The 26,914-nt window shown below is 52.9% G+C and overlaps 1 protein-coding gene across 2 annotated transcripts in view; it reads right to left on the reverse strand.

The window, feature by feature from the left end:
• NIBAN2 (niban apoptosis regulator 2) overlaps positions 1–26,914 on the reverse strand; it is a 119,962-nt gene that overhangs the window by 77,056 nt on the left and 15,992 nt on the right. Inside the window, exon 1 of one of the 2 annotated variants that reach the window (XM_005309112.5) lies at positions 19,092–19,541. The exons of the other annotated variant lie outside the window; for it this stretch is intronic. Coding sequence (XP_005309169.2) covers positions 19,092–19,146 — 55 coding nt within the window. The 5' untranslated portion in view covers positions 19,147–19,541. Of the gene's footprint in view, positions 1–19,091; positions 19,542–26,914 lie in introns of those variants that run through there. 2 annotated transcript variants of the gene reach the window in all.

Below are 26,914 nucleotides of genomic sequence, written 5' to 3' on the forward strand. Positions count from 1 at the left end.
ACATCTCAGCAGCCAGGAATAATGCAGGTGCAGTCAGAGTTCATTTTTGGCCCCATCTACACTAGGACTTTACACTATGGGGGAGGTCAAAGAGCTCTCACCCCACCACCCCCAAACTGGAGTTGAACTCTGCTGATCCTGTCCACACCAGGAGAATAACTGAGTTCCTGGTCCTAACAAAGCCTGGTCAATCCCTAGGGCTTTCAGCTGTACCTAACCCTACTGCAGACAGAGCCTTTGGTTGAATCTGCATTACCCTCCGAGTTCGCTCTCTTGCTCTCGCGGATGCTGCCCCACCAGCAGGGAGCGCTATCAGCCCATCACATAACCTAGCTGCTCAGAGCAGACCGTGACAAAACACCATTGCCGGCTACGTTAGAGGTCCCACCATTGCTACCCTGGCTGAAGCTGCAGCGACAGGGGGAAATTCGTAGCTAGAACGGAGACTGGGATCCTGTTACGTTATCCCTGTGCAAAACACATAGTAAAAGACAGCCCCTGCTCAGAGGCATGTACAATATAAGTAGCTAAGAGAGGGTGGGAAGAGAAACGGGCAAACCACTTCTAAGATCTCACAGCAGATCCGTGGCAGAACCAGGAACAGAATCCAGCTCTAACTCCCAGTCCAGTGGCCTAACCACTGGACCATGCTGCCTCTTGCTAGCTTAAGCACAGACCTGGCTGAGAGGGCGGTTAAGCTGATACAATTACATGGTAGCCTCATCATCCCTTTAAATTCCCTCCCCACGCCTGAAGTACCCAAAGGGTCAAACCTTCAGCCTGCAGATGGACTTGCCAGAGCGGAATCTTTATTCCATTAATTTCCACCTGGAATACACCAACTCCTTCACCTGGAGCAGGTTTAGCTCACCCCAGGAGCATTCCCCCCCCCCCCCCGAGGTATGTTCGCAGCCCCTGCCATCCCCTGCCCCCAAAACACAAAACACTTTGAAGTTGATACACACAAGTGGGACTTTAAGAAGGAAAGGCATCAACTTGAAAGCTAGTCAGTAAAGGAGTAATGAAGGGTTGGCACCTGAAACGTGTCCTCTGTCAAGTTTGCTGCTTTATATTTCTCTCCACCCTGTTGCTTTGTCAAAGGCTCATGTGATCAAGGGAACTGACTTTATACAGATTGTCAAACATACAAAGGCTTTGTCTACATGCAGACCTGCATCAGTGTAAGTTATTTAGACACGCCGATGTCAGTGTAGGAGTGGCTTATTTCAATCTAAACCAAAACCAGTCCTGTTTAAACTCAAATAGTGCCCACACTGCCTTTTGCACCTGTTGATCTAAACGGCTTTAAAAAAAGGGAACATCTTAAGTTAAACCAGTGCACTGCTCCACGTACACAAGTCTGAAGGAAGCCAACCAGCAGATGAAGGTAGGGATTCCCCCCTCCAATCTTCCCCTCTGCTTTTAAAGTTAACGTTAGCAGCTGTAGGTACAAATATTGTCAGACTGAGGAGTGTCTTTTTAAGTTGGTGCCCCTTTAAAAAAAAGTCACTTTACTGGCTGAAAGTGGGTGGTTGCGCTTTGTGACTGGATGGTCCAAACAGCCACCGAGTGCTAGTTTGCAGAGCACAGCGCATTCCAGGGCACAGCACCACAACAGGGCATGTTAGAGACGGGTCCACATGAACACACAGTCAGACTAACTCTGGTGGGGTGGAGTGGGGTGGGGTGGGGTGAGGGACGGAGACAACACAGAGCAGACCAGGGTAAGAAACTCAGATTGGCAGAGGCCCAACTGGTTCATCTTCTATTGCACTGTGTGATGCTCCAAATACTGCAGCTCCACCCCTCCCGCGAGCGCCCTATTGCACAACCTGGCTTCTCCAATACTTTTGTCAATCCTTCCCAAAGGAACTTCTGCAGACATGTCATAAGCACTGGCCCTCACTGGGAGGATCCAGGCCACGATGAGGCTGACAAAACACAAACGGAGACGCCCTTGGAGTCGACCACAGGACCTCAGTGGGTATGAACTGGCGTATCTCTATTGGCTCCAATGGAGTCATGCCATTTTACACCAGCTGGGGATCTGGTCCCAAGAGGCTTGTATGGGTTTAAACACTCTTGAAAGCAGGCAGTCAATATTTGGGGATTTTCGGTTTATTGCCGAGTGTGACCAAGGCCCAAAAGCACATCGGTGATTTGACCTAAGCACTTACGTATTGTGGTAGCAAGATCAGTTTGTGCACCCTGCTGTACAAAGTCCCTGTCTCAAAGGGTACATCTACAGTGCAATCAGCATGCGTAGACACACCCGAGCCCACTTTTATCTAGCCAGCTCAGGAACCAGTAGCAACAGCCTGGTCTGCGGCATGGACTAGATGCCCAAAGTACCCAGGGTCCTGGGTAGGCTTGCACAGCCCATGCTAAAAATACTTCACTGCTATTGATACCCACACAAGCCAGATCAAACTAGCCCAGGTGTGTCCACACATGCCGTTACACCTCTGATTGCAATGTAGACATACCCAGAAAGGTCACAACCTACACAAGGCTGTAATTGTAATTTTCACAATGCTGCGACCCCCAGATCCCTACCAACCGAAAGCCAGTGCCCTATCCCAAGCAGAGAGAAGTGCTAGAAACTCCATTAAGTCCATTAGCACGGCTACATTGATTGGAAACAATATGGAGTCCTCAGACAGGGTTTTCAACCCAACCTAGAGTGCCCTGCTGGAAAAAAGTTTCAGATTCAGCAAAAGCAAACGTGCATTCTCAGTGCTGGCGGTCACCTGCATGGAAGATCTCAGATGCTGAACGATGAACCCACTCCCCCGCCCCTCCCCCACAAGACACAAACATGCATCCGTCTCAGGTGGTTTGATCCCGGGAACTAGCTCCGCTCTTGCTATTTACAATGTTCCCGTGAACTGCAGAAGGGCTTGCTGCATGACTGCTTGTGTTTTGCCTCCCGCGGCTGCGTTAAAGCTAGGAATGTGCAAAATAGGATTTTACATCAACAGCATTCAGGGCTTTCCTTCAACTGGGGAGAGTTCTAGCTATCTGTGAACTGGAAAGTCGGACATGTGGAATTCCTCAGATAGCGTCCGAGGATTCCAACAACGGCTTCTTTGCAAAACCCCTCCTGGCATGAGCTGGAGTTTCCACTCTAAAGAGATCCCACTATACAGATTAGTGCTCCTGCCATGGGAGGAGGAAAATATCCCCGTCCTTCTCAAATAGCTTCCCCATCCCATCCCTTCCTATTGGGCACAGGAACCTCTGCAGTTTCAGCATCATAACCGTTTGCTAGAGTCCCAGAGCACCGCTGTTGTAACGAGATTGAGAGCTCAGGACAGAGACATAGAAGTTTCCCATCTGTAAGTGTGGAGAATACCTCTCTTCCTCCTTTCCCTGTGTTGTCTGCTCAGGACAAGGACTGCCTCACTGTCCATTAGAACTGGGACGAGAAAGTCAATCCCATTTCGCGGAGGACTTGAACGTTTGGGTTTGTTCCGAGAACGAACCTCAGAGATTCCTAAATTCTTTATGAAAAAGGGATTGGAGGCCCAACCCTGGGACAGTCAACCTGGTGGGCTCTCCTGGAGCCATGGACCCTGGAAGCTCTGGGGTAGTCTGCATAGTAGAGCCCCAGAGCTCAGATGCCCAGGCTCCCAAGCCACCTGGGATGCACAGAGACCAGGCAGCTCAGAGGCCAGACAGTTTTCTTGGCTTCCACTGTAACTTTGGCAAAATTGAACCATCTCCGCCAAACGGTTTGATTTCATGGAATCGGCAAATCTCGACAAAGCGGTCAGGATTTTTTCCGACAGTTCTATTGTTCCTGCAGCACCTCGGTCAACAGGGCTCTGCTCTCACTTGGAGCTTTCGGTGCTACTGCAATAGATGTAAAAGTAGGTAGATGAACCAAGGCAGGCCTGGGACAGGTTTTCTGCACACTCTAGGCTTCAGAGGTGAGAGGCCACATGGAGTCCAGGCCTTGATAGGTCAGTACCGGACAGAGATGAAGGAGATCTGAACAAGGGTAAAGCCTGGCACAACAGAATCCCACACCAAGGCAGGTTCCATTGTGTGATTCACTTGCTAGAGGCCAGACATTTCTTTAAGCGGATTTTTGCTCCGTATGCTCCATGGTGGCAGAATAGCTAGGACAAGTTTGTGTCTACACTGTGCTTTTAAAAGGAGTGGGTTGCAGGGAGAGAAAAATGGGATAGTCACGTTTGTAACACACTACATATTGAAGCTCTGGGCGGAGCAATTTTCAGGCTGCTTGCGCTAGAACAGACCCCAGTGAGGTCTATGAGAATTCAGGGAGAAACAAGAACTGGGTAGAACAACCCAAAGGTGGGAAGACAGCAAGGACGTCTCCCTTGGAAACAGGTCTGATGGCCTCCCTCCTCATTCCCTGCTGCTATAGTAAAGGCTAGAAAGAATTCTGCTATGCAGCAGGTACCAAACCAGAACAGCTGCCATTTTGGGGAGCCCACATCATCGGGTTGCTAGCAGCAGCTTCTTCATCTAGCCGCTTGGTCTGGGTCACTGGCTACCTCAGATCCTCCTAATTCATCTGTTCCAACGCTGAGTGCCAGGGCTAGTTAGGACTAGGGGTACCACAGTCAAGTACACCCACCTAGAGTCTATTTTGCTGTACCGTGTGGGGAGCGTGGCTAGAGGTGGTGTAGCCCCACCCCGCCACACAGACGTGGAATGTGATGGAAAAGGACAGGGGCGGGAGGGAGGCAGGTCATTGCCATGCTGCCTGGATCCCACGGCAACCAGTATTTGCAAATCTAAAAGACATTCCCTTGTGGGTAAGGTGATGCACACTTCAGTCATGTGGCTTCCGGTACGTTCGCCTTGAACTCAGCAGGAATCCGCACCAACATAAATACGCTAGCAACTCTCAGTCCTCCCAGCTTTCCAAGGGGTTTTCAGCCCTCCAATCACTATGAAGTCTGGTCCCCCACGTGGTTTGATTTTCTACCCAAGAGCCACTCTGTGCAGAGCAAAGCCTGGAGCCTCGCTTCCCATGCAGCAGTGGCCCACCCAGGGAGGTTAACAGGCTCCAGTAAAACCCTGAACAAGAACGTTCCAGACTCCCATGTTCCCTCCCGGTCAGTCCTGGGTACGGCTGTTTCTGCTTCAAATTGCAGCCCCTGCTGCTAGACGTTATATAACTGCAGCAGGCGTTTTAAGTCAACAGGGCCATACGGTGGAGTATCATCTTATTACCAAGTTTCATGGTAGCTTCACTCGCCTACATGGGACAGGCCCAGAGGCCATTTTGTGCTTGTGAAATTTGGCAAGGAGATAATTCTCTCTGATACAAGGGGGAGGGGAGGAGGGAATGGATCACATGGGCCCATGCAATTCAATACAGCAGGCTACCTGTAGGAGTGCATTATGGGTAGCAGGTTTGCCAAGTTCCCTGGGTAGTTCTGCAGGTTTTTTCCCCATAGTTCTCAGTGTTTCCGTCTGTTCCCCCTCCTGCTTCATTCCTCTTTCAAATTCTTACAAGTTCCAACAGTTCTCCAGCTGCGTGTGCCAAAGACACATTGAGGTAAGTGCTGGCAAAGGATCCAAGACAGAGGTTAAGTCCTTTATTTTTAGAGTCTTGGCAATACCTTCTGCAAAAGCAAGAGCCGTATCAGAGCTCTGATCAGCCATTGCATAAGTGTCTCTTTCTTCCCAAGGGAGGAAAGGATCTAGCCTTTTGCAATCTCTCTCTGTCTCTCACACACACACACACACACACACACACACACACACACACACACGGGAGAGGCGAATATAAAACTTGATATAAAAGTTTGGTCTGCAGAGCTGGTTTGTGCCAGCAGGAAACCCAATTCCAACATTCCAGCGCCGGGGGAAAAAAACAAAAAAACCCACAAAGACTTTTATGCATGTAAAAAACAAAGTTTATTCAGACAACCAAACAGCCCCAAGTCTGTTTTCAGCTGTTATTAGGCTCTGGTGCTTACTAGTCTCTGACACACACTTTTCTATCCACAGGCCTGAGGTTCAAGCACCTCACTGTAGTGGAGTCGAAGATAGATTTCCCTTTCCTGCCCGGAGCCTTCTGCCCACACCTTGGATCTAATGCGCTGGCTGGAGGCCAAATCCAGGGCATACTGCAGGTTACATGCATACACCACCTTTTAGCCTTTCCTCTAAGCACTGTCTAAAATCCATGTCCACAGACAGAGAGGGGAGGTAGCTGGCCTCAGAATTTGACCCATCGGGACGTTTTGCCAATTGATCACCCCGGGGCAGAGTACAGAGAGCCCAGGGAGGGGCTGCGGGAAGCAGTTCTCCCCCAGACATGCCTATTTACCAAGCGGCCGAACAACAAGAAGGCGTGAAGAGGAGAGACTCCAGCGCTCAGGGAACAAGGCGTTGGAGACAGAGCCTCACAGGCTGGAGGAGACGCTAGCCCCAGCCAATCCAAAGGCAGGGCACCCCCCTTCGTTAGTAGGTGGGGAGCCTCCGGCACTCCAAGGGCGTATGCACACACAACTCACAGAATTCCCAAGCAAAGGGTAAAGGGGCTGAGAGCTTCCAAACCTGGGCATCTCCTTTCGCTCAGGACGGGCTTGAACACTTGTCTGCACTAGCCCGCTCCCTACTGCTGATCCACCACTACTGCTGCACCAGCGCTGGTATAAAATAGGAGCAGGTGCTCACAACACCATGTTGTCGAACCTCCATGCAGGGTCGGATGACACCCGAGCCCCATCTGCACGACTGCTTCCACCTCTGCTCGAGCCGTGGTGCCCAGAGGGCTGAAGACAGACTCGCGGCTGCAGATGCATGCAAAGGGCACGGGATGCCCCCGGGGGAGGGGAGAAGAGAGACATGGGGCAGAAACAGCCACCGCTTCTCTACCACACTGCGGGCCAGGTCCCGGCACTTCCAACACATCCCCTCGCCGAGCAGCTCAAAGGGCTCCAGTCGCGTCAAACTGATCGACAGCTACAGAGCCTGGCAAGGAGTCAGCATCCCAGCGCAGAGGGCCACCGAACCAGATCACATCAAACAAGCGTCTAGTGCCTCCAGTCTTGGCTGATGGACACACAAGCGGGAGGGTAACTGGGGTCCCAGCAGCCAGCACCCTGCAGTGTAACTGGTGCGCCGTAGGGCCCGGGAAACTCATTCCCTACCCTGGGAAGAGCAGCGGGTGGCACAGGAAAAACGTCTCCCGGGGAGAAGGCCGTTTCCACCTCACAAGCCAATAAGACAAGTTTCAGGAGTCAAGGGGCCCCTTCCCAAGCAAGATGGAGGTAGAACTGCCCAAATGCATGCTGGGAGGCCCCAGAATCACCACAGTGGGGGAAGGAGAAGTCAGATGACGATAACGATCTTCGGACACGACCCCAGCCCTTCTGCCAGCTGAACCTGGAACATCTCTGGGACCCAAAGTGCCCAGAAGCACACCTGGGCTTGACTGGTGCAGGGAGCAGCGTCTAGACTCCAGCAGCTGGGTGCTGGGAAATGGCTGGCGGGAGGCAGCGAGACAGGGAAAGCAAACCCCGCTTTATTCCACGCCCTGCGGGCAAGAAACCCCTCTGACCCCTCCCCGTCACGCACCCAGGTGGTAGGAAGCTTAGAGTTCCAACGTATTCCTGTAAGCACAGAAACAGGTGACCAGTCAGTTGCCCCGCCCTCCCCGAGACAGTCCTCTCTATTCCCCCACCCTCACACACACTGCTCCAGTTGGTGCCCGAAGCACCACGCTACCGCAAGGAAAGGCTGACGATGGGATTTCCAGCCTGGACCTGAGCCCTCGGCCACCCCAATTTCACAGACCCGGGCAGTACATTCAGCGAAGAGTACTGCTTCTATAGCACTTTCCTCCCAGGATCTCAGGCTGGTTTAAAGATGTGTGAGCATGTATCATTCCTGGCTTAACCCCCACCCCCACATGGTGAAACTGAGGCACAAAGAGGAGCAAAGTGACATGCCCAAGGCCACAGCCAGTCAGTGGCAGAACTGGGAATAAGTGAGCCCTGTGCAACGTCCCCAAGACCATGCTGCCGCCCTACATATTCCAACCACACGCTTTCAGTTCCTTACCTAAAGCAACCCTCCTCCAATTTGTCCGTCAGTATCATATTACCCATCCTTTTAAAGAACACGGACCTTAAGGTGCACAGGCTGCGTTCTTACGAGCGACTCAGCACAGCAGCTATAAGGCATGTGCCCAGAGGATTTCTCCTCCAACCTTGTGACGTGGAGGAAATCACCGTCTTTCGATCCTCTTCACTAATCTATGTGGCTTGGACACAGACGCCTCAGGCAGCTGGTGCAGTTTGGGGATGGCGGTATTGGAATGCAATGGAGGAAGAGGCAGCGGCGGCTCCAGGCACCGGCGCTCCAAGCGCGTGCCTTCGGCGGCGTGCCTGCGGGAGGTCCGCCGGTCCCACGGCTTCGGTGGCAATTCGGCGGCGGGTACGCCGAAGCCGCAGGACCGGGGACCTCCCGCAGGCACGCTGCCAAAGGCAGCCTGCCTGCCGTGCTTGGGGCGGCAAAAAAGCTAGAGCCGCCCCTGGGAAGAGGGCTGTCACCTGAACCAGGCCCCTGCATCCACCATGCAGTGCTCTGAACCCCCCTGCACAAGGCCCACCAGTGACCCACCCACATTTCTCCAAGGCAGGTGCAAGAGGGATTAGAAGCTCCCGATGAAAGATTGAGTGGCTACCTAGGATCAGCCTGGGGCTAACGAGAGAACTGGGAGCAGAGCAAGCAGGCACATGAAGTCTTGTATCTCCTTGTCTACACTAGAAATAGTAAAAGCGGTCCTGCAGCAATGGTGCTTCTACACAGGAGCTGCAGCTGGGAGGGCAAGTGTAGACAGGGCTTCGGCTAACACATCCGCTAACCCTGATCAGAACCGTCGCGTCAGGGGGTAAAAACCCCACCTGCTTCTTTGTCCTCCCACCGCAGCCAGCGCTGCTTGGGCTGTGGGATCACGAGGGCAACCTCTTGCCGTGACTCTAAACATCCCAGGTAGATAAAGCCCAAGAGACAAGCTGTGTGCTAGTGAGACGGGGGCAGGAGAGCTCCAGTACGGACATGCCCATGTGACTTTCCCCACTGAACATGGTTTGTTAGGACTCCATACAAGGGCCTGGTTCTCGAGCTCCAGAGGTTTGTGCCATCAGCACTGGAAGTCCCCAGTTCAATCCCAACCTTAGCCAAGTTGGCATCATACACACACCACCTGCACCAGACCCCCCCACCCCCCAAGTTTAACAGACTCCCCACACCCATACATCAGCCATTTAGAACGGTAGCTCCTAAACCGATGAGCTCTTTGCAACGGAAGCTATGGCTTAGAGCAGTGGTTCTCAACCTATTTACCACTGTGGGCCGCACATGCAACGCTCTGTGTGTTTTGTGGGCCGCATCCACAGAATATCTATACTGCTTGTATGGCCCTGAGCATGTCACATGGGCCGCAGCTGGGCGCCGATGGGGCCGCAAGCGGCTCCCAGGTTGAGACGAGTGGGTAATCTCCCCTGCTAGAGCTTTAAACAAACCCAGCCCCAACCATCGTGGAGGGCGGCTCAGGGTGGGGAGGGTTCCTGCAGGGAGACGGCTTCCCTGCTTTGTTTCGGCTGCAGATGGCAGGGCCAGTGCCAAGAGGGGATTGTAAAAAGCCGGAGGAGGAAATGCAGCAGGATGGAACTCGGGGGGTGGGGGAGGAGGGAAAAGTTACATTTTTTGACCATTTTTAGAAGTTTCCCAACTTCTGCCTAGTCAGAAGAGACCAGAGAGGTGTGAGGAGCAGGAACTCCAAGAGCCCGCTTTAAAATGGACCGGGAGGAAGGTGCTGGGATACAAGAGAGGAAGTGAAATCGGGTGAGAGGGAGGCACGTTGGGGCCCAAGAGAGACTCCCTTATTACAGCTTAGGAGAGAGAGAGCAAGTGGGTGTGTGTCACAGTCACCAATGCCTAGGACAAGACAGCAGCCACATTGTTTTTCCCAGCTGTCCCCAAACTCATTGTTCCTATAGTGCAGGTCTGAGTTCTCCAAGCACCTTGCTAATAATTAACGCCTCCAAAACAGCCGTAAGGAAGGGCTGGGTTGCCCCCATTTTACAGGTGGAGAAAGTGAGGCACAGAGTCTTGCCCAGCTCCATTCCCCTCGGCCCAATCCCCAAGGACCCTGCCCTGGAGTCCCAGCAGCCACTCCGGTCCCTGGAGGGTGACTTGACATGCTTTCTTAGCTGTCACTATCTCAGCCCTGCTGCTCCATCCTCCCATTACCAACCCTCCCCCCATTTCCCCCAGCCATTGTTCCCAGTCTCACAGGGGACCCTCGACCACAGTTAGTGGAGGGGGAGGTTTATCGTCTTAGCAGTCCACACAGCCATAAACCTGTAGCAACATGCACCTTCCATCCAGAAGAGACACCGGACCAGCCCGCTCTCCCTCACCCCACCCCTGCCATGAACAAGAGAGCACCTCCAGCAATTCCCTCCACACCGCCCACATGGGGCAGCCTGGGGAGAAGTGGGAGACCCTCCTTCTGCAGGGCGTGGGAGGGGAGACAACTCAGCACCCCTGCTGAGCTGGTCTCAACAGGCCCCTCTCGCTGCGACGCGGGGGGTGGGAGGAAGAGGTAGCTGCATTGAACAAGCCTGTTTATGTGCAGTCCCGCCACGCCCCCCTTATCAGCCCCTTACCACTCGCTTCAGTGCTCTTGCTCCACAGCTTGTTGTGTCCCGGGCACCACAGTCTACTGGAGGGGGAAGTCTAAAGACCTGGGTTCTGACACTGCCTCCCTGCAGGAGAGCGACCCACTTTCCCCCTCTCTGAGACAAGGAGGATAATCCTACCCTGCTTCAGGAAGGGCACAGAGATCTAAGAATAAGAGCACCCAAGGGCATTAACCAGCTCTCCCCACAACCTCCTGTGGTCACGTGTAAATGCCCAGTGTGGCCGTGCGATGGCACGGGTTGCACCAAATCCCCAGTGTGCACCGATGCACTGGGGGTTCTGTGCCTGCAATCCGGGACTGGGAAGGCCACGTTTCCAAGTGAAAGCCCAGGATGGTTGCAGCTTGGCATCGGTGAGGTGCAGCACAGGAAGGTCTGAGCAGCTGGGAAGGAGAGATTTGAAGTGCCCACTTCCTCTGCTCCCCACTTCCACTGGCAGGCTTCTATCGCTGGTCCCTTCCCCAGAAGCCAGCTGTCCCTTGTGCCCTGACACAAGCCAGTGCTCACGTCAGCTACGGGCACTGGGCTGAGGCAGTACGAGCCACCCGTCTACAGCCACCGATCTGCCCATTGACTCGCCTCTTGTAGCCCGGCTCAGGTTGACTCCTTGCACATAGCAGGGACTGGTGCTGTGTGGCGCACTCGGGAGGCTCAGGTGTCAGCACGCAAAGGCCTGGGAGCCAGCCTGCAGGTAGCCTCACTAGTTCAGCTGACTGGCTGCTCGGATAGGTGGCCAGTCTGCAAGGGTTTGGAAAAAACCAAAACACTGAAAGAAAGAGACCCCAGGACAGATCCTGCAGCGGGGCCATTCTTCGGTTCCAGGGACACACGCTCACTGACCCACAGGCTGGGCTCGAGCAGCTTGCTCAAGGTCTCACAGACTGTGGGCTCAACCCCAGATCTCTGGGTGTTTACCCAAGAGTCACAGAAAGGTGGCATATACACGTAACAGCCAGATCCTGACTCTCAGCCCCCTGCCCCCTTCCACAAGCATGTATTAGAGGTTCACCCCAGGCACCATTGCCAGCGTGAAATGGCTTTCCCCTGACCACTGCGAGATCCCAGCTCACACTCTGGGTCCACAGCTGGGGCTCATCTTCACTGAATGCTCTAGACCAGCATTTCTCAAACTGGGGGTCCCAACCCAAAAGGGGGGTCACGAGGCTATTGTAGAGGGATTGCGAGAGTAGTGGCTGCGGGCCGGGCACCCAGCTCGGAAGGGAGCGTCGCCGCCAGCAGCAGCACAGAAATAAGGGAGGCCACAGCATGGGGTGGAGTCGTCACTTTGGGGGCACGTCATCGCAGCCTGAAATGTTCTGAAAGGGGGTTCCAGCAAAAAAATTTGAGAAGCCCTGTGTAGCCCCTGCTCTATGGAGCTTGCCCTCACAGCTGGTCGTCCTGGTCCTTGGAGTGCAATTGCTGGAATGTGTCTTGGTGTCTGATTAAGGGGGTGGAATCTTTGGGGGTAGCTGGGGCCAGGCCCATCAATGGCTCAGGACCAGGAGTTTGAATCGGAGCTGGTGTTTGCTGGCAGGCCTGTGGGTGGGATGCTTGCTGGGGGCTTGTGCTGTTCAGGCAGGTCTTGCACGGGGTTTGGAATCAGCTGGACCTCTCCCAGACCACGCTCTGCTTCTCCATCGATGAAGCACCACCAAGACAGCTGAGCTGCTCTGGGATGATGCAGATCATGAAATTCAGGGCAAAGCACCCGAGAGCCAGAGTCCAGGCCCACTTCAGAATTGTACTGGGACTCTCCAGAGAGACTGGCAGCTTCGAAGTTGCTGATGCCCGATGAGGGTGGCTCCTCGGATGCCTTGCGCAGGCTTCATGAGCTGCCCCACCAAGCAGCCATCCAGTGGACTCCCACCCCAGCCAGGGCTCAGCTCCCATTTGGGCCATGTGTTCAGCCCGTTTGAAAATCCCAGTCTCGGGCACTACGACCCACTCCAGACTCCTGCTCGGAAACCTCACCAGAGATGCCACAAAACAAGGATTTAAAAACAGACAGTCTTGAAAGTCCGCATTGACAGGCGGGGCATTGTTACGCCAATGCCACTTTAATAGGCTGGTGACTTTCCTTTGTCCACAGAGAAACCCCTCTCCCCCCGTCCAGCTCTCAACCAAGCGCAACTGGGCATTTGTGGTACAGCTGGCATCGGCTCTGCTGCCCCACTGAAAGCCCTGCCCCCTGGAAGCTGGCAAGCCAGGAAAGGCCAAAGCAGAACCACTAATTGCAAACAGGCTTCCTCCTGGGACTTTCACAGAATGAGACGAGAAAAGAGAAGCTTTAACTCTAGAGAGAATGAGCAGTTGTGTGCAGGGCTGGTCTCTGCCATAGGACCCGGCAGAGCCTGGGACAGGGGAGAAGTGTGCTGCAGAATGACAGGGGAGGGATTTTTCCCCATGGGATGGAGGAAGAAGAGAGAGGCACCTCCAGCCAATATTCTCCCTCTCTCCACCCTCTGAACTATGCCAGGAAGATTTTGCCCTCCAATCAGTTGTGTTTATCCCCTCGGCCGTTGCTAAGGGACTCCAACCCCCTCCGGTGCAGGAGGTTTGGCCTCTGTGTGCTTGGAGGGACTCTGTGAGAGCTCGTTTTACACAACCAGAAAGTCTCCAGTGCTGTGGTGTGTGAAAGGAACGGCAGTCCCGAGAGAGAGTGGGACCCGCTGTCTGTAAGGGGAACAGCTGACGGTTTGACGGGGCCTTGAACCGAGCACTGGCACAGCCAGCCAAGGGGTAGAGGGTTGGACACCGAACTCAGGGTCTGGGTTAGTGAAGGACCATGGTCTGAACACAGGCTTGGGAGCCAGACCCCCCCCGGGCAGGAGGGGAACTTTAGCGGCACATGCTGGAATAGGCTCAGCCAGTCAGGGAACAGAACTGAAGCCACATGACTGGTCGCACCCATCAAGCAGCTGATACTCGCAGGGAACAGTTTGCAATCCCTGGAAGACAAAGTTATTCCCCATGGCACAGCAGAGGACACTCCGGTTGGCTGATTTTCATGGCAGGAGCAGAAAGAGGCTAAGATTAGTCAAGCAAGTTAGTGGTAGCTAATTATTCACTCAGCTCCAAGGCGAGCCAGGGCCCTTTGGGAAATGAAGAAGTGTATTAATTACATTTTTACTGTTAGGACCAGCTGAAACCTCACCCAGGGCGTCTCCCGAGGAGTCGGATTTCGGTGTTTGTCCGACGTGGTCTGGGTTCCCCCTCCAAAAATTTTGCCTTGGCTCGAGACCGCCACTAAGGCCGGGTCTATGCTAGGATTCAGCCGTAAGTGCAGCTGCACCGTTGCACGGTGTTTGCATAGACGTGACTGGCCCCACTGAAACGAATCCGGTTAACCGGGGTCAAACGCACTGGTGCAAGCAGAATCTGCACTGGGAGATGCAGTGTAGACGAAGCCTCCGGTGTCTCCTTTTCACTCCCTTCCCCCTCTACATAGGTGTGCACGCCCACACCCACCATTCGAGGGAGAGCAAAGGCTCTGGGCTGGGCTTGCTCAGGCACGAAGGAAGCTCAGGCAGGAATGAGTTCCAAATGAAAAACAAACTGTGCCAGGCTGCGCCTCCCCAAGCTCGGGGGAGGCGCTTGGCTCACAGCTGCAATAACTAAGGCCTTTTATGCCAGGCGCCTCCTGGAAACTAACCCCAAAACCTCCCTGAAAATAGCCCAGGCGGCCGTTTTATTTTGGAAGGACGGGAGGCGTGGCAGCAGGGGATGGGCGACTCTGCTAGAAAAGCTTCCCAGAGCAACCCGTGAGCTCACGCCACAGGGAACGTCCTTGCGCTGGCCAGGATGTCGCGGAGTGGATGGGGAGAAGGCCCACCCAGCTTCGTAATGCATTCGGTGCCATCTCCTCTCGACGGGAGCGACCGGCCCTGCTTCCGAATCAGCCGAGTGAACCAGACGCAGGACAGGGTGCCCACGCTCGCCGTCCCAGCTACCGCAAACCGCGCTCCCTCCAGCCATTGCCGGATCAGTGCAAAACAGATCCCGAACCAGGGGACCAGTCACCCCCTCCAGACCCTGGTCTTCCCCCCACGTCCCAACTTCTCATAGGTCTGTATGCTCCATGAGGTCTTCCACTTTTCTTCCCCCGCCCTCCCCAGACATTGGAGACCGATGTCAGGAAAACAAACTCCTCCCTACCCACAGAATTTTTCTGAAATGACACCCCTCCCTAACCCTGCAGATCCCAGCACAGGTCTCCTAAGGCTGGGGGTGGGGAGGCAGGAGCATCATGGGTGTAGCAAACCTGCAGTTGGAGAGGTGCTTTCACAGTGTGTTTGTGGGAACTGTAAATGGCTAGAAGGATGCACAAGCCTTAGGGAGTACCTGCACGGCACGTTGCTTGCCTTTTTAACAAAAACAAAAAGCTCTAGATTGCATCCAGGAGCACAGGGCTCAGGTGGACAGAGCCGTGCTCAGACCAGGATCTGCTCGAGCAAGTCACTTCACCGCTCTGTGCCTCTCACGGTCTGTCCCAGCTGTTTAAAAGCTCTGGGGCAGGGTGTGTGTTGTGTTTCTACAGTGCGCAACACAGTGGGGCGGCTAGGTGCTACCGTGCCGTAGGGGGCCAGGCATGCCAGCACTGGCTGAGCTCGTGAGGCCCTATGCGCCACTCAACAACTGATGTCGTACACCGCGTCTGATCGGTGCCCAGATTTCGGGGAACGTGCTCGGTGTCAATGGGCAAAATTGGAAAAACACGGAAAGAGGGTAATGGAGGGCACACGGGGGCCCTGCCATCTGTTCAGCAGAGCAACAGCGTCAAGCACCTGTCTGTAGATCAGAGAACGAGTTAGCAGCACTCCTTAACTGCTTCCAGCAGAACAAGGGCCCCATCCCATTTCTGCCCATCCTCACAACATTGATCGGTCCAACGGGGGAGGGAGAGCTCAGTGGTTTATGCAGTGGCCTGCTAAACCCAGGGGTTGTGAGTTCAATCCTTGAGGGGACCAATTAGGGATCTGGGGCAAAAATTTGTCTGCGGATGGGTCCTGCTTTGAGCAGGGGGTTGGACTAGATACCTCCTGAGGTCCCTTCCAACCCTGATAGTCTAGGATTCTAATCCCATTCAGGGTATCTCCCAGGCAGACAGAGAAAGAATGGTGGGGGATGGGGGGCACACAGAGCCCCTGGCCGCACTGAGGTGCGAACGCAGGGCATTGGTATGAGGTGAGATTGAGGGCACTAAGAACCCAAGGGGGTAGATTGAGGGACCCTGGCATGAGGGAAGGACTGGGGGTTGCAGGGAGCCCCTGAAACAGAGGGAGATGGAAGGGCGGCACGCAGGGAGGGATGCAAGGAGCCCATCCAACAGTAGCAACACCGTGTTACCCCTCGTTTAGGGAACAGAAGACCCCAAGGCAGGAAGTTACAGATTAGGGGAGCATGTTGGGATTGTGGGGAAGGGCCACTTGAATCAGCCACACCTTTAGTTTGCTCGGGCGCTGCGTCAGGTTGGGGCCCTGCTGTGCGAGGCACTGCACCAGCAGGCTGTGACAGTCCGTGGGCTGGTACAGTCTAGGAGACTCCCGAGCTCATCAGGGTGGGAGAGAAGTACCCGGCTAACATCAGCCAAGAGAGGCTGGCTTCACCATGCACATTGAAGTGCCGCTCCCCACCCCACAGACAGAAACGCTGAGACTGTTCAGGGCATTCCCTCTGTGAAACCAGCACTGCTGCACCTGCACCAGTGGGAGTGAGCTCAGCGGAGTCCCTAGCATTCACACCACCGCCACCTTCCCGAACGCTGCCTGGAGCAAGGCAGAGAAGCAAAGCGGGGGTAGCTTGTACTCATCACTGGGAAGTTAGTATCCACTCCATCTCTGGAGCTTGTGTTCCTCGAGCCATGCTAAAGAGCAGAGGGCCGGAATCTCAGAGCTGGCCTTGGCACTACATTTGATGAGCCGTTTAAATCTCCGAGCGTGTCTACACTGGGGAGAGCTTGGAAATGGCTTATCCTGCACTGGGGCACCTCCATCAGTCTTGCCAATGAGGGGGTGCTGGTGGGTTGCAAGACAGCAGAAGATTGTGGCCCATGAACACTTCTGAGGAGCTCATTAGTAGAGCATTAAGAAGTAATTGTGGCAGTAATTACTATAGGCTGGGGAGTTTGGGGCCTTTACCCAAGAGATTGGAAATTCTTTGGGTTTTGTTAGTTACTTTGCTCATCTGACAGCAAGCTGTGCCTTCTCTGTGTCAGTATCGCCAGTCACGCCCCCACACCACTCCCCAATTTGTGTAGATCTTTAACACAATAGGGGAAGGTGCAGACTTTAAAGATAAGGAAAAACATGTTTTAAGGCTGTTTGCTCAATGCTAGCTAATACAATGGAGCCTCGATCCTGACTGGGCCTCTAGGCACTACTTAATACAAGTAGTAACTTAAGTTAGCAAGAGGACACAGCAGTAGGTTCAGGAGCTAAAACTCATCTTTGAAATCGGAGTACATTTTAACGTAGTGTCCATTTAAAAAAAAGAAAAGGGTGGGGGAAGCCAGACAGACAATCTCCTTTCCTGCAAAGAGACCAGGCTAATAAAATAAACCTTACCCACTCCTGGGTTTTAACAATCTACAGTGTCATTTGTTCTATAGGACATTTTAGGAGCATTGGTTTTAAACCTGACAGTGTCCCTTTAAATGGTGTTTGGCCCACACGAAATCCCATGATTCATGGAGCTGACTAGGAAACTTTACCATACTTTACAGTAAGTGACAAGTCATAATTCCTTTGGCATTCAGCAATGCAACAACATTAGTCATGTTGCGAGCCCCTGATATTAATCCAGCTGCAATATGCTGTTCCTCCGGCATTTTAATTGTAGCTTTGTATGAAGGGCCTACTTCATTGGAAATCGGGGGCAGAGCCATAGTTTTGCTCCAGGGAGTGAGGAGACGAAGGTCTAAAGTTTCCAAGGCATCTTGGTTCTCCAGCGTGAGAAGTTGGTTAGGTTTCAGGCCATCAAAGCCGCATCCCCTGGTGCAACCTGATTTGTGAAGTCTGGGGGTCCCAAGCAAGGCTGATGTTCGGGGTAGTAGCTAAGTGCTTAATAGCGCCTTCGAAAAGCCTCTGAAGTAATTGTAATTGAAGCCCGTGTAAGGAAGGGACAGAGGTCAAGTCCTGCAAGTCAGAGGCCCTTGGGAGCTCAGATGCCTGCGTGGTAAATTATGAGATGTCCCAAGCAAAGAGGGCGAAACAGAGGCCATGTCACAGTGCTCAGTGGCAGAGTGACCCCACTTAGAAGGGTCAATCAAGTAACTGCAGGCACCAATTAGCCCCCCCCCCCCAACCTTCCCCATCCTCAGTGCAGTCAGATGCCATCTCCTTGGACAAAAAAGCGACTGTATAAAAGCCACAATCGCATGCTTAGAAAAGCTATTCCAGGCAGGACTAATCAGACATCCTGATCCCCAAGTCCAAGAGGAATCTTTAGGCCAAACCCGTCAGACTGAGAGACCCACAACATCAAGAGTAAATACAGGGCAATGCAATCAATAGCTACATTGTCACCTCTCGAGACTCCAGCACCCTCCGTTTCAGGGGCAGGATGGCCTGGAGCCCTGTCTGAACTAAAAGGCAAACCCATCGCTGGCACTGGTTCAGATCTGCAATCCTATCCGCACAGGCAGAGCCCTACGCCCACCAGCAGGATCAGGGCCCAATGGGTCCCCCTTGGATCAGTGCTGAACATGGTTTAACAGCTCCTCTAGCCAGGACAAAACTTCTCCTCCTCATCCTTAGAGAGAGAGCTCTGTTCCCCTTCCTTCCCCCTGCCCACAGACACAGCAGAAGTCCCAGCCAGGAGAGGGTTGTTCTCCTGAAGCAAATCACCTAGTCCTGAAGCCAACACAAACATCCACCACACAAGACAAGCCTTTCAGGGGGAGGCAGACAGGCGGACACCTTATTTCCCCATTCCCCGCCCCCCTTAAGAGAGAGGCTGCTCCCAGCTCTGCAAAGGAGGAGAGAGAGACCCAGGGTTGCAACGTGGAACTTAAAAAAAAAAGTTTTAAGGCATTAAAACATGATCCCCTTGTAGGGAGGGAAACGAAATCCAGATTGAGGGGATCCCCCACGGGTTGTGTGTGGGGGGGTGCTGTTTAGGAGGGGGGGGGTTCCTCGCCATTATTTAATAAAAGAGTGGGGCAGATCAAAGTTTGGGAACTCTCATAACACAGACATTGTCCCCACCGTGCTAGTTACTGGGGGGAGAGAAAGTTTTCCTCCAGCGAGAATCGGCTCCTTTTTTACACACCCCTCCGGAGAGCCAGGGGGGAACGACGCTGGCAGAGCTGATCCCCCCCACCCCCTTGAAACTGACTCCGGCTCCTGGACCCCGACCAGCCCCAGCCCAGGGTGGGGCACAACCCCTTACCTGAGATATAGTGGCGCCGGCTCTCGTCCAGGTGAGTGGAGATAACATCGCCCATGGCGGATAGGGGCCGGATGCTCGCAGGGGAGATCCCAGCGGTGGGGGGGGCAGCTCACCCCCCAGGGAGGTTTGCAATTCAAAAGGGGGACTCGGGGGGGGGGGTCTCCTTCCTCCGGGCCGGGCCGCAGCGGCGGGTCTGCTCCCAGTCCTCGGGCGGTCAGCTCGCGAGCCGCTCCATGGGCAGGAACCAGCCGCTCTCCTCCCAGCCGAGGGAAGCCCTGGGCGGGTCGCAGACACTCCCTGCCTACGTCCAGCCTCCGCCCCGGGAGCGACACACCCTCCGCGCGGCTCCCTGCCTGCGAGCGGGGCCCGGGCCCTCGCCCGACGCGGGGGCTGTTCAACCTCCCCTCCCTCGGTCCGGGGTCCGCTCCTTCTCCGGCAAGAACGTGGGAACCCAACAGAAAAAGCTTTTATCCCCCCTCCCCCCTGTAATTATTGCACTGGCCTGTGCTACAAACCAGCCCCCCTGCACCTAGGGTGACCAGATGTCCCGGTTTTATAGGGACAGTCCCGATTTTTGGGTCTTTTTCTTATACAGGCTCCTATTACCCCCCACCCCAATTTTTCACATTTGCTTTCTGGTTACCCTACCTGCACCCCAGCCCACGCGTGGCCGCTAGGCACTCCCAGGCTCCAGAGCGGGACCCAGGGATCAGGCCTTTGTAGCAGAAGGTGATTGTCCCTGCAGCTAGAAAAGGGCTTTTCTCTCACGCCTAGTGCCCGGGGCCTGTGCTTCCCCCCCAATCTGAGCTACCAGGGACTGGGTCTAACTCTGTCAGCCGGTGAAACCAGCTCCTTGTTGGCACCTGGCTTGGTTTCATTCTGACCTTGCTTCACAGGGGATTGCAACATTTACCCAGCCCTTTCTACCCCTCTGACCACGCCCAAGTCATCATAAACCACAGCCTTGATCCTTCTCCACTGCCAAGGTGTGGCTCGCCCGTGGGTGGGGAGGACAGGACACGGGACCTGACCGTACCCGTCGGACGAGGGTTTTCTTTGCCCCCTTACCCCAGTGTCTGTAGCCGGTCTGATCCTCTGCTGCTTGTCACAGTACAGCAAGCCGGGGATTTACAACAAGGTTCGGGGCAAACTGTGCAAAATAAAACCGCTCTTCTGACTTGGATGCTCAGGACAGGAAGCGGCTTGAGAGCCCAGGAGAAGCGGGTCCCCCACCCACAAAGCAGACACAGCAGGGGCAGTGACAGCAGGAGCTTCATCGCCCGCCTCCCAGCGCATGCAGCTCCCCTTGGAGCCAGAGGCAGCCTCTGTAGGGGCGCGAGGGTTGGTGTGGTTGGACTGGGGAAATTGGTGTCATTCGACTCGTGCAAAGCCTCCAATGCAGACACGCTGCACTGGGCTAGCCCATCCGCACTGGGCTTATTTCATTGGGGCAACCCCCGCCCTCTACAGCTCTACGCAGGGCCTCACTTACAGTCCATGGCCTCTTTGCTCAGGCTGCCGAACAGGGCTGTCAGTTGGGGTGGGGGCGGAGGTGCTCTTAAGGGAGCTGGGTGCCCAGGGCCTGCCCACGGATGGCAGTGGGGCTGGACAGAAAAGCTCCTCCTCCCTCTGCCAGACCTGAAGCGGAGAGGCCAGATTTTGCCTTTGGCTGCAGTCTCATTCAGCTGCTCTGGCGCCGGACCAGGGTGGAAACAGCCCTCCCTGTATTCCCTTCTTGCAAGAAGATGGAGCTGACACAAGGGCCATGTGCTATCCCTCCCGCATAGCCCTTGGCACCGAGAACAGCAGGGGCCATGCCCAGGGGAGGAGGGAGAGGTGTGGCCAGGGAGCCCTGGGCCTTGGCTGCTGGAAAGCCCTGTGGGGAGCCATTGCTTGATGGCAGCCATAAGGCAGAGCACCCCATGAGGCTGTTCTAGATAGTTCAGGGAACTGCTCTGCTCCTCCAGACTGCAGGACGCGTCACACACAGGTCTTAGCCTCCCTGGGCTGGGTTCAGCTTGACCGATGGCCAGACTTAGGGCCCGGGGCTCGGATCCTCACAGTGTTTAGGTACCTACATCCAATTTAAATTAATGGGGGTTAGGATTTGGGCCAGGGTGTCTTAGCGTGTATGAGAGAGAGTGAGTCTGAACGGCTCAAGGACAGTGTCGTGAGGCCTGAATCTTTTCCAGGGGGTGCTGCTTGCCTCCCAAGGCAAGGGGGCGGGGGGTGTCCTGTGGCCTGCGTCATGACTGCTCTGTGGACAGAGCGTCCTGTTTATCCCATTCTGAAATAGTTTTTTTTGGCATACTGAGCTCAGAAAAATTCCTCAGGAGTCTGCCAGCCTCGGGGGGAGGCGGGGGGAGCCACCTTGCAGCTAACACCTCTCTGCTTTGGGAACAGGGCGGCCCAAACCCATGTGTCCTCACTGCCTGGGTGGGGGTAAACAGCACCTGCCCAAAACACGCACGCGCACACACACATTACGCAATGCAGGCCTGCTCATCCCATGCTAAAACACGCCGCACTGGGCGGGGAGGGCGAACCCCTGCAAGAAGGCAGAGCGGGGCAGTCTGCTACTTCTGGGAGACCTGCTGGTTTGGTCTGGGAGATCTGCTGCCTCCGCTGGCTTCAGAACCCTCATCCTGACATAAGGCTGGGTGCTTTCTGCACGGGGATTCAGCCTGGACCCTGGACCCTGCCCCCACCCCTTCGGAGCCATTAGCCCTGTTTGAAATAACATAGCTGAGTACACAGAAGGGGGGAGGACCCTCTTGCTAAATATTTACCATCCCTCCAGAGAACTGGTAATAGAGGTGTGATGCCACACCCGTCCACGTGAGGGTCACTGCCAGAGAGGACCCAACCTCTGGATCTTAATGCATGATCCCAGTGAGAGAGAGGCAGTCGCTGAGGGACACCGACCACTTGCAACCACACCCTCCGCCCTGGCACTGTAGCACTAATCCTGCCCGGTTCAGAGGGGAGATTCGGGGGGGAGGAGCAAGGTGGAGAGCAAGCCCAGCTGCCCACCCCACACTCACGCAGCAGGGGTGGCTCCTGTCCCACGGGGCTTGTCATGGGGTCACAGTGCCACTCAGGTGTGGCCCTGGAGGTAGTGAGTGAGTGGCATGGTGACCAATGTCACAACTCCCGGAGTAGGGAGGCAGGCCCGGCCCTGCGGGACAGGAGCCCCACACATACACCTCAAGGTCGCGGCGGGGAGCAGTTCTCTCCCCTCCCCCATCCCTTATCAGCTCCACTGCTGCATGAGCCTCTGTGGCTTGAGCTAAAAGACTCGGCTCTGCTGGCCAAAGTTGTGGCAAGCTCATCGACCGCTCTGTGGCCCAGTCACCACTAGAGGGGGACAGGGAGCCGGCCCTAGTGGGCGTGGCTTAGAGATGCCAAAGATTCCACCCGCCAAGTCACCAGGTCAAATCGGAGCATGTTCAGCGATGCCCGGCCGCTGTAGCCGTCTGGCAGCTGGTTGCTGGCCTGTCTGAAAGGGGTTAGTGGCCAAGGTACCTCAAAATTCAGCCTCGCACTCGCCACTAAATGACTGTTTTCATGGTCAGGCTCAGCCAGGGCTGAAAGTAACTTAAGGGACTTACCGGTATGCAGGGCGACTGGGGTCCTGAGCAAGGTGGGAGGCGGCTCAAACAGAAGGGGCGGGGCCCTGGGCGGCAGAGGTGGGGCTGGGGTCAGACTCCTCCAGTCAGCACTTCAGCGCGGTCCACCGGCGATTTAAGGGGCCCAGGGCTCCTGTCTGATGCTACCGCTATGCCAGGGCTCCAGCGGCAATTTAAAAAGGCCCGGGGCACCGGCTGCTGGCGTGGTAGTGGCAGCTGGGAGCCCCTGGCCCTTTAAATCACCGCCGGAGCCCCATGGTAGCGGCGGCGGTGGCCAGGAGCCCTGGGGCTCTGGTGGCGATTTAAGGGGCCGGGGCTCCACTGCTGCCAGGAGGCCTGGTCCCTTTTACATTGCCGGGCCCCACGGAAGCTGCCCCCTTCTGGTACAGTCGGCTGTTTACCGGCTCCTACCGGTACACCGTACCGTACCGGCTTACTTTCACCTCTGGGCTCAGCAGAGAGGCCCGTGGGTGAATGGGCCATGGAAACTGAGTCTCGTTCTCACGCGAGAGCTTGTCTCTGGGTGGGATGGATGGAGTTAGCGGTGCCACACTGGTGCGGGACTTCAGACTCCCCCACCATCAAGCCCATGCTTTCCACCAGCCGTAGCATGAAGTCGCAGCCCCAGAGCAAGGGCTGACATGTTGCTCGCATTGGCCGGGCCCCACCAGCACTTAGCAGCACTTCTTTATTCCTCGTGGAACGGATGTGCCTGGACAGGTCAGCTGTAGGGACTGAACTCAGGATCCCAAAGCCGGAGCCAGGACTACTTGAAGTAAAGACCCTGGCCCACTAGCAGATGTAGTAATCGCTATAGGTGGTCTAGCCACTAGAGGGCGACACTGAGCCATACCGTGTTAGCCTCTTTCTGGCCCTTCTTTAGTGGTGGCTGTTAGATGCCAACCCCCCAGGCTGCATGTGCAGGTCATGTTTCCAAATCGAGCAGACTCTCTCTGCAGCGCATGGTCACTGACTCAGCTGGCACTTACGTGCTGCTGATGACTCAGGATCACATTGGAGTGAAGTGTCTCTGGCATTGTCCGAGTGCCCCCCTGCCGTTTCCCAGCCATGCTCCTCCTGACACAAGGTTGCAAAGAACAGAATTTCCAGCTGAGCTCTTTTGAAAGTCTGGTTCTGATTCTGGTGGATGCTGTGGGGGAGCCAGAATTGCGATTTGGGGGAAATCCCATGATTGCAAATTTTGTTTGGGCTGAATCGGAATGCAAACAAAAGATTTAGAAATTTCTTACTAAACAAAATTTCCCAAAAGCCCTTAATTTTGGGTCAAGCAAAAGGTGTTTTATATATATTATATCAAATCAAAACATGTTGTTTCAATTTTTACATTTTAAAAGTTTTTATAATATAAAAGAATTTGCAAAAATGAAAAGTTACCCCCAAAAAACAACCAAAATCAAAATGCTCCATTCCAAAAAAATGTCCAAGCGGAACATTCATCCTTGTCAAAATGGTTGTTTTCCATTTTTTCCCCCCGAAACAATTAAAAAAAAAATCAGCATGTTCTCGTGGGATGTTTCAGTTTTCAGGAAACAGCATTTTAGAACATTTTCAACCAGCTATTGTCTAGCGCTCAGTACTTAGAAATCTGACCATGGGTTCTTATGAAAATCTCATCACAAATGACTAAGAATTTGCTTACAACTGCATATGGAGCAACCACAATTCATGTCTGGGTCACCACGGTCAGTGCATTATTTTGAAGCTTTTGCACCACCCGTGGGTGAGAAAGGGCTCGGTCTGTCACTGATCAATCAAAATTAAGGCTGTTGATTAATTGCAGTTAACTCACGCGATTAACTCAACAAAATTAACTGCAATTTAAAAAATTAATCTCAATTAATTGCACTGTTAAACAATAGAATACCAATTGAAATTGATTAAATATTTTGGGATTTTTTTCTACATTTTCAAATATATTGATTTTTATTACAACACAGAATACAAAGTATACAGTGCTCACTTTACATTATTTTTTATTACAAATATTTCCACTGTAAAAATGATAAAAAAGAAATTGTATTTTTCAATTCACCTCATGCAAGTACTGTAGTGCAATCGCTTTATCCTGAAAGTGTAACTTACAAATGTAGATTTTTTTTGTTACATATCTGCTTTCAAAAACCAAACAAATGTAAAACTTTAGAGACTACGGGTTCTGCTCGAGAATGATCTAAAGCAGTGCAGACCGACGCATGTTCATTTTCATCATCTGAGTCAGATGCCACCAGCAGAAGGTTGATTTTCTTTTTTGCTGGTTTGGGTTTGTAGTTTCCGCATCGGAGTCAAGTCCACTCAGTCGTACTTCATGTTCAGCCAATCGCTCAGACAAACAAGTTTGTTTACATTTAAGGGAGATACTGCTGCCTGCTTCTTATTTACAATGTCACCTGAAAGTGAGAACAGGCATTCGCATAGCACTTTTGTAGCCGGCGTTGCAAGATATTTACCTGTCAGATACGCTAAACATTTGTATGCCCCTTCATGCTTTGGCCCCCATTCCAGAGGACATGCTTCCATGCTGATGATGCTCGTTAAAAAAAAAAAAAGTGTTAATTAAATTTCTGACTGAACTCCTTGGAGGAGAATTGTATGTCTCCCGTTCTGTTTTACCCGCATTCTGCCATATATTTCATGTTATAGCAGTCTTGGATGACGACCCAGCACATGTTAGTTTTAAGAACACTTTCACAGCAGATTTGACAAAATGCAAAGAAGGTACCAAGGTGAGATTTCTAAGGATAGATACCGCACTTGACCCAAGTTTAAAAATCTGAAATGCCTTACAAAATCTGAGAGGGACGAGGTGTGGAACATGTTTTCAGATGTCTTATATGAGCAACACTCCGATGCGGAAACTACAGAACCCGAACCAGCAAAAAAGAAAATCAACCTTCTGCTGGTGGCATCTGACTCAGATGATGAAAATGAACATGCATCGGTCCACTCTGCTTTAGATCATTATCGAGCAGAACCCGTCATCAGCATGGACGCATGTCCCCTGGAATGGTGGCTGAAGCATGAAAGGACATATGAATCTTTAGCGCATCTGGCATGTAAATATCTTGCGATGCCGGCTACAACAGTGTCATGGGAACACCTGGTCTCACTTTCAGGTGACATTGTGAACAAGACGTGGGCAGCATTATCTCTGGAAAATTGTAACCAAACTTGTTTGTCTGAGCGATTGGCTGAAGTAGGACTGAGTGGACTTGTAGGCTCCAAAATTTTACATTGCTTTATTTTTGAATGCAGTTATTTATTGTACATAATTCTACATTTGTAAGTTCAACTTTCATGATAAAGAGATTACACTACAGTACTTGTATGAGGTGAATTGAAATATACTATTTCTTTTGTTTTTTACAATGCAAATATTTGTAACAAACAATAAATATAAAGTGAGCACTGTACACTTTGTATTCTGTGTTGCAATTGAAATCAATAGATTTGAAAATGTAGAAAACATCCAAAACTATTTCAATAAATGGTATTCTGTTATTGCGCAACAGTGCGATTAATCTCAGTTAATTTTTTTAATTGCAATTGATTTTTTTTTAATCACTTGACAGTCCTAATCAAAATGCACAGATGCTGAACCTGAATAACTTGTTCTTCCTAATTCCAGACTCCATCCCCATTTCTTTCTGTTTCCCCCACTCACTGCATCATTCTAAAATGAATAAAGCTTGTTGAAATTCATTGGTTTTTTCTGCTGGAATTTTAAAAACATTCATTTTATTAAAAACATTGATGTTCAGTTTTTTTCCCTTTTTCTCTCCCACTTTTCTCCCTTCCTCCTTTAAAAATGAGGAGGGAAAAGAGAAAAAAAAAAAGGGTGGGGGGACGACTTTGACCAAAACAAACTTTTTCATTTGGAATAAAAATGTCCTTTTCCATCCAAAAATATTTTGGATAGAAACAAAAATATTGAGTAGCTCTATAAAGCAGACGGTTAATCAAGGAATGTGGGTTTTTTTCTTTGGCCTGCACAAGGAACAATAATCGTAATAATAGTCATTAATATAATCTCTCTCCCTTGTGTGTACTGCAAAAATACCTGGAACAACCTTAGTTGCATGCTTGACATTAAAATAGAGAATCACAGTTCTGCAGTGAAGAGAAGCCTGATCTGTCTCCCGTTGACTCCAGCAGGCATTGGGCCAGGCTCTGTAT

This window comes from Chrysemys picta, chromosome 18, assembly GCF_011386835.1.
Source record: "Chrysemys picta bellii isolate R12L10 chromosome 18, ASM1138683v2, whole genome shotgun sequence".
Classification (NCBI taxonomy): Eukaryota; Metazoa; Chordata; order Testudines; family Emydidae; genus Chrysemys; species Chrysemys picta.